The 13,777-nt window shown below is 52.7% G+C and overlaps 1 protein-coding gene across 1 annotated transcript in view; it reads right to left on the minus strand.

Moving 5' to 3' along the window:
* The window catches only part of WNT9A (Wnt family member 9A), a 65,304-nt gene that overhangs the window by 11,057 nt on the left and 40,470 nt on the right, over positions 1-13,777 (minus strand). The window contains 3 exon segments of the mRNA XM_050970864.1: positions 5,780-6,042; positions 11,932-11,959; positions 11,961-12,192. Of these exon segments, the coding sequence (XP_050826821.1) occupies positions 5,780-6,042; positions 11,932-11,959; positions 11,961-12,192 (523 nt within the window).

A 13,777-nucleotide genomic window follows, 5' to 3' on the forward strand; every position in this document is an offset into this window, starting at 1 on the left:
GGGGAGAGGAGGCAGCAAACCCTCCTCGCAGGCAGCTCATCCAGGGAAAAGCCTTGCCTGGCTTTGGGAAGGGCTTTGGGATGCTTCCCCCACAAATCCAATCCCCTCCATGCCCCGTACACGGAGCCCTCTCCAATTTAAATAGGCTTAGTCATTCTCTCAGCTCAAGTATTAATGTTTGTTTGGACAGCAGCCACGGTCCCCACACACAACCAGTGGACCAGGCTTGTCCCTTCACGCTGGCCAATGCCACTGGCTGAACTATAAAAGTTTCACAGACTGTTAGAAGCTGTCCTTGCTTTTTTCTCCTACCTTGTTAAAAAAACCCCTTCTTTCCAGCCTGTTCTCAACCTGTTTTTTCATAACAGTTTTTCCCTCCCACCACCCTTCCCTCTTTAAAAAATAGGAACATTCATACTTTAGTGACATAGGTATTAAAACACAAACATTTAAGCACAGAACAACATAACCCTACTTAAAACTGAGAACTTCAGAAGTATTTTCCCCATGCTCAGTATTCCTAGCATGCTTCCCATGCTAAAAAAGCTCCACATAAACAACCCACTGCAATCACTTATGGGACACAGCAAGCAATTTTTTTTCCAGAGTATTGATTTCCAGGCCTAAGAAAGGCTTTGGCTGAGCCATTCTCAGCCTGAAATGAGAAGAAAATCCAGAGAGCACGCCTGGGCATTCCTACCTGTCATAACCTGCAGCAATTAATACCAGTGGTGGCCCTGAAAACTGATCTGTACATTAAGAGCTCTTCTCAGGCTGTTATTTGCTGGGTTTGATTTGTACCTTGGTAAACATGTGATGCCCCATTTCTCACTGCAAACACCTCCCTAAGAAACTGCCAAGAAGGATGCTGCGTGTCTTTTGGTTTTTTTGCATGCACCAAGTGGATCAAGCTCCAAACCAGCAATTATTACACACCGTGAGGGTGCAGCAAAACCAGGAGTTGGACTGGAACTGTGTTAATGAGCAGGAGCTGTGTGAGACTGGATGGTCAGTGCTTGTAAACACTGTCTCTGCAACAGGAGAGTTGTGCCTCCCTCTGCCTGTGTGTGACCTTTAGTAAGTCACTTAATCTTTCTGGGTCTCAATTTCCCCCCTCTGCCCAACGGAGCTCCAGAAATGAAGAGGGTGGCATGCTCTGATAACGTGTTATGTGATAGCTCATCAAGTTCCTCAGACAGATGATAGCTGGGCAAACATCTCCCTGATATGGAGAGTGCATCTCCAGCCCTCCAGAGAGATCCCTGCCAGCACTGCCTGGGGGGGAAAAGCCATTCCTCAGATGGAAGTCCAAAATAAGCAAGTCAACAGCAAGGGAAAGTCCAGGCACCTCCCACTATCCTCTGCAGAGCATCCCAGGTGGTTGCAGGTGTAGCTGTCTCAGGGTGGGTCTGGACTTGAAGCCTACAAGGGTGACAAGGACCATGACAGGGGGTTGGGACAAGGCGACCTTTAGGGTCCCTTCCAACCCAAGCCATTCCAGGATTCTGTCATCCTTCAGAAACACTTGCTCTGCACAGACCAAAGCATCTTGTGCAAAAAACAACGAAGCCTCACGAAAGGAACCAGTCTCAAAGCAGGAAACTGCTCCAAGAGAGATCTTTTCTTCTTCTCCATCTCTGCCTCCCCATAATTTTGTATTAGACACTCAAGATAACTGTGGTCACACAAGGACTTCGGGCAAAGGTTTGTGGAAGGATGAAGGAAAAAGGCAGTGAGAACATGATAATTTTTTTTCCTAGGCTAACAGCAGCCCCTTTTAATTGTGCCCCTTGGATCTGTAAGACATGCTTGACCAGACATACCTCTGGAAGAGGTCAGCACTCCTGGGATTAAGGAACTTAGCAACGCTCCAGAGAGGGAGTTGGAAAGTCATGTTTAATGATACTTGGCTGAGAAACTGGGCAAATTTAATTAAAACATCACTTACTCAAGCCCAGTGGAACTAATTGAGTGCTCTAATATTCTGCCTTTTCATTAATGGGTTACAAAAGAGGGCTGCACTTGTGTGTACAAGGGGGAACGGGGGGAGGACAGAGAGAAGATGAGAGCTTTAGCAAGGCTGCCTGGGCTTCATTTAATATAACTCAGAAACTTCACTGCTGGCAATGGAGCTTTAATACAGTTGACTTCTCCCCCATCCCCTCCACACACACATCTCCCCCCAAAACACCCTCTCCACCCAAGACCCCTCGGAAAGAATGGCTGAATGAGGGAGAGTAGATCTGGCAAAGGAAGGGAAATTGCTTTTTTAATAAGTGGTCTATTCAGAGCTCCTGCTTTTCAATAAAGAGAAGGCTGGAGAAGTCCTGGTCTAATTACCTCATCCTCACACCAGACAAGCTCACCCTTTCATTAACCACTGAGGTCATATCATATAACTTGGTGAGCCACCACGGGCACAACATGTTCAGTGATTATTTCACTGGTGGCAGCAAAATTACAGGCAGCCCATCAAGGTTGTAAAAAGCAGAAGTAAAATCATAATTAAATGAGAACGCCTACCAAGAGACACTAAAACTAGGCGGGATAGGATCATGTCACCCTCGCAGAAATACCGGGATTGTTTGCTGGTGTGACACCATGGAGAAACTGGTGTGGTGACCAGGAGGGGAGAGGGTTGCTTGCCAAATTAGTCAGTCCAGCACAGGTCCTTTTTTTCTGCTGGGTCTCAAGGGACTATTTGTATGTTTTGCCATGGCTGGGAGTAATTAGATGGGGAAAATGACACGCAAAGAATCAGAGAGAGACCACCAAGCTTGTGCTGTATCATTCGCAGAGACTTCTCCACTCCCTCAGCGAACACACACATCCACACTCTGCAAGAACTCCAAACTGCTCAGCTCCAAAATGGCAGAAATGAAGGCTGTCTGCACCCCTATACTGCCTCTGATCCACCCCACATCAAATCCAGATGAGTTGTTGTTCCAATAACCACGCTAGGTGAGTCCAAAGTGGTTTCAGGCTGCTGCAGTCACTGGGTGAGCAAACCCTACTTGCTAGTGGCAAAGTCTTTATGGCAGGAGTTGGTTGGTGAGCAGCTTTGAAGACACAGAAAACGTGCTGAGAGTCATCTTTTAGTCACTACCTTCCTCAAGGAAAATATCCACAAACTCAGCAAAGGATGCAGTAGAGCTCTCAGCCTCCATCCTCTCATCCCTGCACTTGCAGTGGGAACAGGAGGAAGAACAGAGATCAACCTGGTATTAATCCACTCCTGAGAGCAAGCAGTGCCAAAGGTCTGGATCCATCCACCACATCAAGAGGGTCAAATTGGTTTCAGTATTCTGGAATCTGAAGCAAGCACTGCAAGTTTTGACTTTGCAGTCACAAAGCCAGCCTGGGTCCTCATCTCTCATCACCATCTTAGTGACACCAAACTGTGCCAGGGGTTTAGGGCCACATATCCCAATCCTACAGATGTGTTCTCCTGATCTTCTACCACCACCCTCCTGAAAGCTTCCTCCTCAGCATTCCCTCCTTCCCTGCCTGGCTCCATGGTGGAGCTGTGAGCTTGGTGGGCTGCCTGGCTTGGCTTTCAACCACACCATGGCCCCCTGAATTATTACATCCAGCAGCACAAACAGAGAAATCGTTCCAACTGCTGCTGCAAACAGGCAAAGGAGAGCTGTCACACAGCAATCCCAACTCGACAGACACGTGGACGAAAATAGGAACAGTGGATCACTGACCTGCAGCAGAGGTCTGGGACTTGGGTTGCCAGGAGGGCTCTCGGTGTCTGGACAACCGTCACAACTGTTACTCAGCTGTTCAGCTGCAGATACCACACTGTGAAACCACTGCCAGTGGCCACAGTCCCACTGTGCCAAGGGAAGTGGAGGCAGAGGATGTTGGAGAGCCCTGCATCTTCCCCTGGGAGCTAACTCACAAGGATCAGGACACAGAAGGGAAGGTTCAACCTCTCCCGCTCATCCTTGGGGTTCATCTAGCTCAGAGTCATGCAGTGCAGAGCACAGATGATAATTAAGGACACAAATCCTAAATCCAAGAGTGGCCTCAGCCATATGGACATCCTGACTGCAGCTCCTGGGATTGGGAACACTGGGAGTTGGGCCAAACCCATCTGGGAGGTTTTTAGCCCTGCCACTGTTGGTGGATATCCCTACAAGGACTTGCCAGTGCCAGCCAAAGTCACATCCTTGGAGGTTTTGATGAGACTGTATTGTGTGACTCTGGAATGAGAGGAGAGCCAGGACATCTCACAGAAACACCCAGCATGGAAACATCCACCATGGGCCACCTTCTCCACTGCCATCCCATCTGCTACACACTCAACTCCAAAAGATGGGACAGAGCAGCCAACACCAGGGTTGAGACGAGTTCCATGCTCCTGCAAAGCCTGTTTGACAGGTCAAAGAGCTGCCACAGGAGTTCAGAGACACTGAGCCCTTTAATCCAGAGCAGGAAAGCTGTCAGCCAAAACCAGACACCCGCTAAATCCAGGATATTTCTAATCCTGATCTCAGCTCTGTCTAGGAGCATCTGGTAGTGGGGAGAGGGGGAGACACTTTGCTGGCCAGCCCTGGCTGGTGGCATTCCCCGATGCCCCAATTCCGTCGCAAGGAATGACATTTCATACATAGACACAGCAACAACTGAGCTGGGGTGGCCATTCCTAGAATGCACAACTGGCTGGGCTGCATTTGCCTGGGAAACTGGAGACCCAGGTCCCCCATCCCAGCCCCAAGCCTGCATCCAATCACACAGACAATAACAAGGCTGGAGGGCTATTTCTGGCCTTGCAGTATGTCCCCCTTGGAGGTTGGTGCAATGAAACACTGATCCTGAGCACCTGTGCTGGCCAATCTGAGGGATTTTCATGTTGGAGCAACTCTAGGCTAGGTACAGCCAAGCATAATTTGGGAGAAGGTGGAAAGCCTCTTCCTTTTCCCCTTGCTGGGATGACCCAGCACTTGCAGACACTTTGTCCTTTACATCTGTCACGGAAAATGCTGAGCTGGAAGGGACCCACAGGGATCATCGAGTCCAAATCCTGGCCCTGCACGGGACAAACCCAAAGATCACACCATGTGCCCTAGAGCATCGTCCAAATGCTTCCTGAATTCTGTCAGTCCTGCAGGGAGGCCCCTAGGCAGCCTCAGAGGAGGTGTAAAGAGCAGGAAGAGAGGATAAAGATGGGAAAAGAAAAAAGAGACTCTACAACCAAGCACTGTCTCCTGCTCTAGGTAACATGGGAGGTTTCTGTGCTCTACGTGACTCAGAAGGTTCCTGCCAGAAGACAAACCTGAAGGGACTGTTAGGTCTGAGCTCAGCCAGAAATTAATCTCTCCACCCTGGTTCCCTGCCAGCTGTTTCTCCAGTCAGTTTTAAAGAAACCTGGCCAAGGAGATGCTACACTGTCCATGCCCTACTGAACTGCTGCAAGAGAAATGTCCCTCAAGGACCTGTTGTGGCAGCATAAAATCCTTCCTCTGTGTCCTACCTCATGTAAGCTTTTCCACCCCTTTGTGGTGTGAAACACTCTCCTCCCTGTGGGAAACCAGAATCTTTGTCTTCACCTTGTATTTCCTAAACCTGGCCAGTCCCATTTCTTTCCCCTGGTCTTTCCCTGACTGTTTTGCACAGTAAAAAACAGGGAATAATCCCACAACTCCCCTCTGGAAGGGAGCCTTCCATCCACTTCACATCCACCACTCCTATTCCACACCCAAGAACAGCATTATTCCCCCCAAAACCTGACCCCCACCACCACCACCACCCCGCGGCGCCTCCAACGCACCTTCATGCCCACCAGGTTGTTGTGGAAGTCCACCCTGGCTCGCAGGTCCTTGTTGGGCTTCCTGCCCAGGAACTCCTTGACGAACTTGTTGCTGTACTTGAGGTTGTCCCCGCAGCCTCCCCACTGCCAGGCCTCCCTGTTCTCCAGGTCGGGGGCCTCGTCGCAGGTGCAGCGCTCCATGCGCCCCGCGCTGCACGCCTTGGCCATGGCGTGGGTCAGCCCCGCCGAGGAGATGGCGTACAGGAAGGCTGTCTCCTTGAAACCTGCAGGGACAGCAGGGACAGGCTCTAATTGCAGCTTAAAGAGAGGAACAAAGCACAGGAAATGGAGGTAAAAGCTATCGGGAGAAGAGCGGAGTTGCGTCACGGAGTAACGGAGGGGTAAGGTTGGCAGGGACCACAGTGGGGCATCTGGTGGCACCTCCCTGCTCCAGCAGGGCCATCCCACAGCACAGGGCTCATGTCACCTCGTTCACAGGGGTCCCAGGATGAGGGAAAAGACGACAAAGTTGACTCCATGTATCAGAAGGTTTGATTTATTATTATATGATATATAATATATTAAAACTATACTAAAAGAATAGAGAAAATGATTTCACTACCATGCTAAGCTAAGAATAGAATCAATAAACACAGGTCTTCTCCCAGACTGAGACCGGCTGGACAGGTGAACTGTCATTGGCTCTTAATTGGAAACGGCTTGACGGGGCCAATCAGAGATTTGCCCTGTTGCATCCCACAGCAGCAGATAAGAATTGTTTACAGTTTGTTCTTGAGGCCTCTCAGCTTCCCAAGAGGGGAAAAATCCTGAGGAAAGGATTTTTCATAAAACATGTCGGTGACAGGCTCAGGATTACACCCAGACTGCTTTGGAATATCCCCAGTGAGGGAGACTCCACACCAGTGATCAGTGGAAAGAAGTTCTTCCTCAAGTTCAGGTAGAATTCCCTGGGCACCAGTTCCTGCCTGTTCCTCCTGTGGCACTGCTGGGCACCTCTGGGAAAAGCCTGGGCCGTGCCCTCCTGACACCCTCAGAGCATGGCAAGCTCTACGTGCATCACTGATGGTGAAGAGGGCACGGGGGAGGGCAAGGAATGATGGACAGAGGTGGCACAAGCTAGGATTCAGGAATGCACGTGGAATCTGGCCAGCTCGGTGGCTGTCACTCTGTGTCACTCAGTCTCTGCCTGAAAATGGAAAGAGTTGAGCAAGAGTTGCCCCATCCCTGGAAGTGTCCAAGACCAGGCTGGGCAGGGCTTGGAGCAACTTGGTCCATTGGAATGTGTCCCTCCCCATGGCAGGGGGTGGAACTGGATGAGCTTTAAGGTCCCCTCAAAGCCAAAGCTTTGACTCCATGAAGTGTTGGACGGGACATGGAGGTACCACTGCTGCTACCAAGGGGACACCAAACTGCAGGAACCCAGCACAGGCTTCCCATCCTCCTCACTCTTCCCTCTCCTCCTGAATCAAACCACTGGATCCTGCTCCAGAATTGTTGGCAGATGACACCTGAGGGCTGGCAAGCAGGAGATGTGTCACCCAACACAGCTCCTCACTCAAGAAAAACCCATTTTACACCTCAAACCTCCCATGCACAGCCTTCCTTTGCAGCCCCACACTCACCTGCAGGGATGTGACAGCATCCACACCCCCAACAGGCACACGACACCCAGAGGGACCCACGGCCCCAATCCAAATTATAAAAGCCAGAAATAAAAAGCAAACATGGCAGTATTTATAGCCGCCCATTCCCCAGCTAGGGAAGCTGTAAACGACTGCATATTTGAGATGCAATTCCAGAACAGCTTTGGATGGGACTCAAGAAATCCCCCACTCAAAAATAACACAAGTGGATGGTGACAGTAGTGGATATATCTGCGAGCTGGTGTGTCAACCAAGGACATGCAGAGACACTGCCAGGTCATTTTTGGAACTGTTCCTTGGGAGGTTCAGGACAGTCCAAGCAAACTCATGTGGCCATTCCCAGAGTCTGCCTTCCCAAAACACTCCCAGGAGCAGGAAGACTGATGAAATCCACCCCAGGAGACTGAGGCTTGGTCCTCCCAAGGGTTCTGAGGTTCTACTTCCTCCCAGATTGTGGTAGGAATTACCCAATCATTCTACTGCTCACCTGGAAAAGGAGAACAGGAACCTCTTCCTCACTAGGAACAACATTGAAATAAAAAAGGTTCAACTCTACACTCCCTGAGGACACTGCGAAGAGTGGTGAGAGTTAAAATAACAAATTGTTTTCTCCCTGAAGTCAGACCATGTCCTCTGACAGCCTGGAAACACCTTCAGTACTGCAAATACTCCACTGGAGGTGGTGAGAGAATTCTTAATTCACACAACAAGAACTCAGGGGTACCCAGATGACTCCTCTGGGTAGAAAATGACTTCTAGGCATCTCTCATCCTTTGTAAACGTTGTTTTTTCACTAAAATCCTTTATTTTTCTAGGTGACACCCCAGGTCAGACTGCCCACATGCCTGCCAGAGGGATGCTACTACCAAAGACAGCTGTGCTCCTGGATTGGGGAATTCTTGCCACAGCCACACAGAATGAAGAGGCCCCAGTGCCAAACACAGAATCCTCACTGGGATGGGGTGTGCAAACCCTGCCCTGGAGGTCTGAGCCTGCAATCATGGCATGGTTTGGGTTGGAAGGGACCCTGAGATCCATCCTGTCCTGGGCAGGGACACCTCCCACTATGCTGGATGGTTCCAAAGCCCACATCCAAGCTGGCCTTGCACACTCAGCTCCCAGCCACCAGCCTGCACTGATGAACTGGGCAGCCCAGCTCTCCGCCCTGCTGAATCCGGAGCGGGTGTGGAATCCCTGCAGAAAGTCAGCGCCGTGCGACCACGAGGCATTCCAGAGCTGACAGAAAGCCAGCAGGAGCAGCTCATCTGCCAGCTTCTCTCCCTTTGCACCAGCTTTGTCTCCTCTCCTCCCCTTCTCCACCACTGAGAGCTTCCCAAATTCCCTGCGCCCATCAGCACGGGGATCATCTCACAGCTCCCAACGAGCTCCATGTGACATTTGGCTCTGGCCAGGTTTTAAAGCCATCTCCACCACGCACTATTTGATTGCACCAAGATATTTTGTAACAAGATAATGAGCTTTAAATCAATGCAGGCATTCTAAGCCCCGGTGCATTGACAGTCTGCCGGGCCTGGCTATCCAGTTTCAGCCATTTCCAAAATTGTGCACGAGTATCCAAAGAGGATAACGAGTCCCTCAAACAATCCCCTGTTATTTTAAGAAACGGGGCTGCATCAGCCCAAGCTGCAAACCAGCAGCCAGGGCTGGTCTGGCGACCAAAGTGTAAAAAAGTGGGGGTTTTAAGAGAAAAAAGTGGGGGTTTTAAGTGAAAAAAGTGGGGTTTTAAGTGAAAAAAGTGGGGGTTTTCAGTGAAAAAAGTGGGGGTTTTCAGTGAAAAAAGTGGGGTTTTTCAGTGGAAAAAAGTGGGTTCCCCCCCCCTTTTTTCCTTTCTCCATGGAGGAGGAGGAGAAAGAAGCCCTCAGCGATGGATTTGGAAAGCTGTGTCCTGGTGGGTGACACAAGCCAGCCTTTGCCCTGGGGTACCACTCGCTGCAATGCTGAGCCAGGAACCAGCAGCTCCTGCAGAGGAGGAGGAGGAGGAGGAAGATTTACAGAGCACGGTGTTCCTGCTCAGGAACACCACCTGAAGGATTTACAGCGCCGGGGCAGGGCAGAGATGCTGCAGGGACATAAAGCACGGCAGAATGAGACAGCAGCAGAGCCCTGCAGCCCTCAGAGCTCTCGTTTATCACCCAGGACCTGACAAGGGCTGCGGTGGGGGGGTCTCTGCGGGGTTTTAACTCCGGGCTGCCCCGCAGTGCCCCTCGGCTGGGCTGCCCAGGGGACAGGCAGGTCTGAAGGAACGAGCTGTGGCCTCCAGGTGTCAGCATGAGAAAGTGCTTGGCTTCCCCAAGGCACCACTAATCCAGGGACTCCTCTGGCATGCAGGGATATTTTTAAATGTCTTGCAGCTCTGGCCGGACCTCTTGGGTTTCATAAGGACTTTCCTTGTTTCCACCAGTCAGTGACAGTGCATTAGTTAAGCCCCGGTGCTTCTGAATTACTCCTCCTCACTAATTAGCCCTGCAAACCTCTGCTCTTATCTTTAAAGCCTTCACACCCTGGCTTTTCCAGGGCCAGGCCCATTGCTGAGTGTGGGACTTTCTGGAAGTCACTAAAGCCCCGGAGACCCTCAAAAGCTGTCTGTAAAATGGTGCTGCAGCCTGGAAATAAGATCTGGATTTTACTGGGAGGGTGGAAGAAACTGAATTATAGGTGGTGGTACAAAGAAAAGCACTAAAAATATCACCTTCTCCTCCAGTACTCCTGACTCCTGGCCATCTCCACCTGAGCTGCTGGGAAGAGGTGTGGGAATTACCCACTGCTCACACCCATGGCAGTAACAGCACACAGCCATCTGCAGGTTTTGCCCTGTGCTGTGACAGGGCTCCCCTTGCCCCCTCGAACAGGACAGCACAGAACACTCTGGTTTGCCTTATTTCCTTAAAAAAAGCCTTTTTAAAGCATTTTCTCAACTTATTTCAACTTATTATGAGAGACTGGCATAATAAATAGGAGAAATCAATAGGAGAAATGAACAGGAGAAAAAATAAAGAAGGAGGGGACAGCTCTGAGAGTTTCCCAACCCTCTCCTGCAGCAGCAGCAGCTCAGCTTCCAGCAGAAACGGGCAGAAAATGTAACTCCTGGCTGCAGAGACCTGCACAGACACCTGGAGCCTCCAAGGAGAGCAGCCAGGGCCAGCAGGGGGAAGCAGGCAGGGCAAGCCCATAAATTACCCCCATTAGCACATTCTCTGCCTGCCCTGCCCTGCCCTGCCCTGCCAGGGATGAGCTCAGGCCTTGCACAGAGCTCTCGGTGCACCTCGGGGGAAGCACCCCCAGCAAAGGATGGCCCAGACCGACCATTAGGGCAGGAGATGAGTGCAGGGACCCCCAAGACCCCCCCAGACTCACCTGTTTTGACCCCCCATACTCACCTCCCTTGAGAAGCCCCCTGAGACCCCCTAAACTCACCTCCCCTGAGACCCCCTAAACTCACCTCCCTTGAGACCCCCTAAACTCACCTCCCCTGAGGAACCCCCCCCAGACTCACCTCCCCTGAGGAAGCCCCCCCAGACTCACCCCTCTTGAAGAGACACCCCAAGACCCCCCAGACCAACCTCCCTTGAGTCCCCCCAGACTCACCTCCCTTGAGGACCCCCCCAGCCCCCCAGACTCCCTTCTCTTGAGGAGCCCCAGACCCCCAGACCCACCTCTCTTGAGGAGCCTCCCAGCCTCCCCTCTCTTGAGGACCCCCCGAAACCCCCAGACCCACCTCCCTTGAGGAGCCCCCTGAAGCCCCCCAGACTCCCCTCGCTTGAGGAGACCCCCACATCCCAGACTCACCTCCCTTGAGGACCCCCAGACTCACCTCTCTTTAGCACCCCCCAGACTCACCTCTCTTGAGGAGCCCCCAGACCCACCTCCCTTTGAGGAGCCCCCTGAAGCCCCCAGACCCACCTCTCTTGAGGAGCCCCCCAGCCTCCCCTCCCCTGAGGAGCCCCCGAAGCCCCCAGACTAATTTCTCTTGAGGACCCCCAAGCCCCAGACTCCCCTCCCCTGAGAGACCCCCCGAAGCCCCCAGACTCACCTCTCTTGAGGAGCCCCCTGAAGCCCCAGACCCACCTCTCTTGAGGAGCCTCCAGCCTCCCCTCTCTTGAGGACCCCCCGAACCCCAGACCCACCTCCCTGAGGAGCCCCCTGAAGCCCCCCAGACTCCCCTTGCTTGAGGAGACCCCCACACCCCAGACTCACCTCCCTTGAGGACCCCCCAGACTCACCTCTCTTAGCACTCCCCAGACTCCCCTCTTGAGGAGCCCCCAGACCCACCTCCCTTGAGGAGCCCCCTGAAGCCTCCAGACTCACTTCCTTGAGGAGCCCCCCAGCCTCCCCTCCCTTGAGGAGCCCCCTGAAGCCCCAGACTAATTTCTCTGAGGACCCCCCAGCCTCCCCTCCCTTGAGGAGCCCCCTGAAGCCCCCAGACTAATTTCTCTTGAGGACCCCCCAGCCTCCCCTCCCCTGAGGACCCCCCGAAGCCCCCAGACCCACCTCTCTTGAGGAGGCTGGCGCGGTAGCGGTCCCTCCAGGGTGCAGTTCCAGCGCTCGAAGCGGAACTGGTACTGGCACTCCAGGGCGCTCATGCTGATGGCCTCCATCAGCGTCTCGGCCACGCCGGGGTCGCGCCGGCACATCCGCCGCTGCTTCTTCTCCAGCTTCAGGCGGTCACACACCTTGTAGTGGGCCTTGGCGGCCGCCTCCTCCATTTCTGAGGTCAGAGGGAGGATGGTCAGGGGTTCGTTCCCCGTCAGCCTGCCGAGAAACACAGGGACACCAAGGTGAGGGCAGGGAAACAAGAAATTACTGCAGGGATTCATAGAATCACAAGGCTGGCAGAGACAGCAAAGCAGAGATGGGTTAAGAGAGACCTTCTGGGCTGGGGACATTCCTGCTGCAGCCTTGGCTGGGCAGGTGGAGGAGACCTGTGTGCTCTGGCCAGTGCTTCTGCCCTGCCATTTCCCCTTCCCTTCATGGAATCACAGAATTCCCAGAATGACCAGGTTGGAAGAGACCTTCAAGGTCATTGAGTCCAACCCAGCCCCAACAGCTCAACTCAGCCCTGGCACCCAGTGCCACATCCAGGCTTTGTCAAACACACCCAGGGATGGGGACTCCACCACCTCCCTGGGCAGCCATTCCAGAACTTTATCACCTTCCTGGGAAAAACTTTTCCCTGCTCTCCAGCCTGTATTTCCCTGGGTGCAGCTGGAGGCTGTGAGCTCTGGGTGTGTCAGTGCTGCTGCAGACAGAGCCCAGCCCCAGCTGAGCACAGGCACCTTTCAGGAGCTGTCAGAGGGATGGGGGCACCCCTGAGTCTCCTTTTCTCCAGGCTGAGCACCCCCAGCTCAGAAGTTCTCTCCTGTGAGGGTGGTGAGCCTTTGGCACAGGTTGCTTAGAGAGGCTGTGGTTGCACCATCCCTGGAAGTGTCCAAGGCCAGGCTGGACACTGGAAACTGATCTAGTGAGTGGCATCCCCACCCAGGGCAGGAGCTTGGATCTAGATGGTTTTTACTGTCCTTCCAACCCAAACCATTCTGGGATTCCATGAAATACAGCCTGTGATAGAAATGGGGTCACTGGTGGGATCGGGATCTCCTGGCTCAGCATCCCTGTGGACTTGATTTTACAGAGAGGCTCCACACAGTGTGTGTGCAAGGTGGCAGCAGGAAAAAGGGAAGAGGAAATATTTGGATTTATGCTCCCTACCAGCTCTCACAGAGCTTGTTTGGGCGTAAACACTTGGCCACCTCCACCACAGGACTGTGTTTAAAACTGAAAGTGGAAAGAAATCATTTCAGGTGCATGAACTTGGGCAACTGGCAGAAATACACGAGCACCACTGTCACTGTCCTGGGCATAAACAAGAAAAGCATTTTAGCACACCAAGCAGAGCCAGAACCCAGCTGGGGGAGGGACAGAGGATGATCTGTCCCATCAGAGCCCAAGAGACACCCTGAGAAGGCACAGAAAGCCACCCTGCCCTCAGCAGAAGAGATCCTGACAGAAAACCCAGCGAGCCACAGCCCGAGGCTGGAGAGCAGGACACACTTTCCTGGAGATGCTGCCAAAAGCTTTCACAAGACAGAACAAGCTCAAAACCTAAAGAAAGCCATAACCCAAAGAAATTCATGTCCCTTTGTCCCCTCCCTGCCCTGCCTTCCCCAGCACAAGGTCCTTGACTCTACGGTGGGCAACAAAAGATGCCAGCGGACTGTTCCCGGTGTCAAGTGGCAGCTGCTGGCAAAGGACCAGGCTGGCACGGTCCCCAGGAGCAGAGAGGCTGCAGGAACATCTGCTGGGCTCAGGAGAGCTTTGCTGGCCAGGCTGCTGTGCCCCA

This window comes from Serinus canaria, chromosome 2, assembly GCF_022539315.1.
Source record: "Serinus canaria isolate serCan28SL12 chromosome 2, serCan2020, whole genome shotgun sequence".
Classification (NCBI taxonomy): Eukaryota; Metazoa; Chordata; class Aves; order Passeriformes; family Fringillidae; genus Serinus; species Serinus canaria.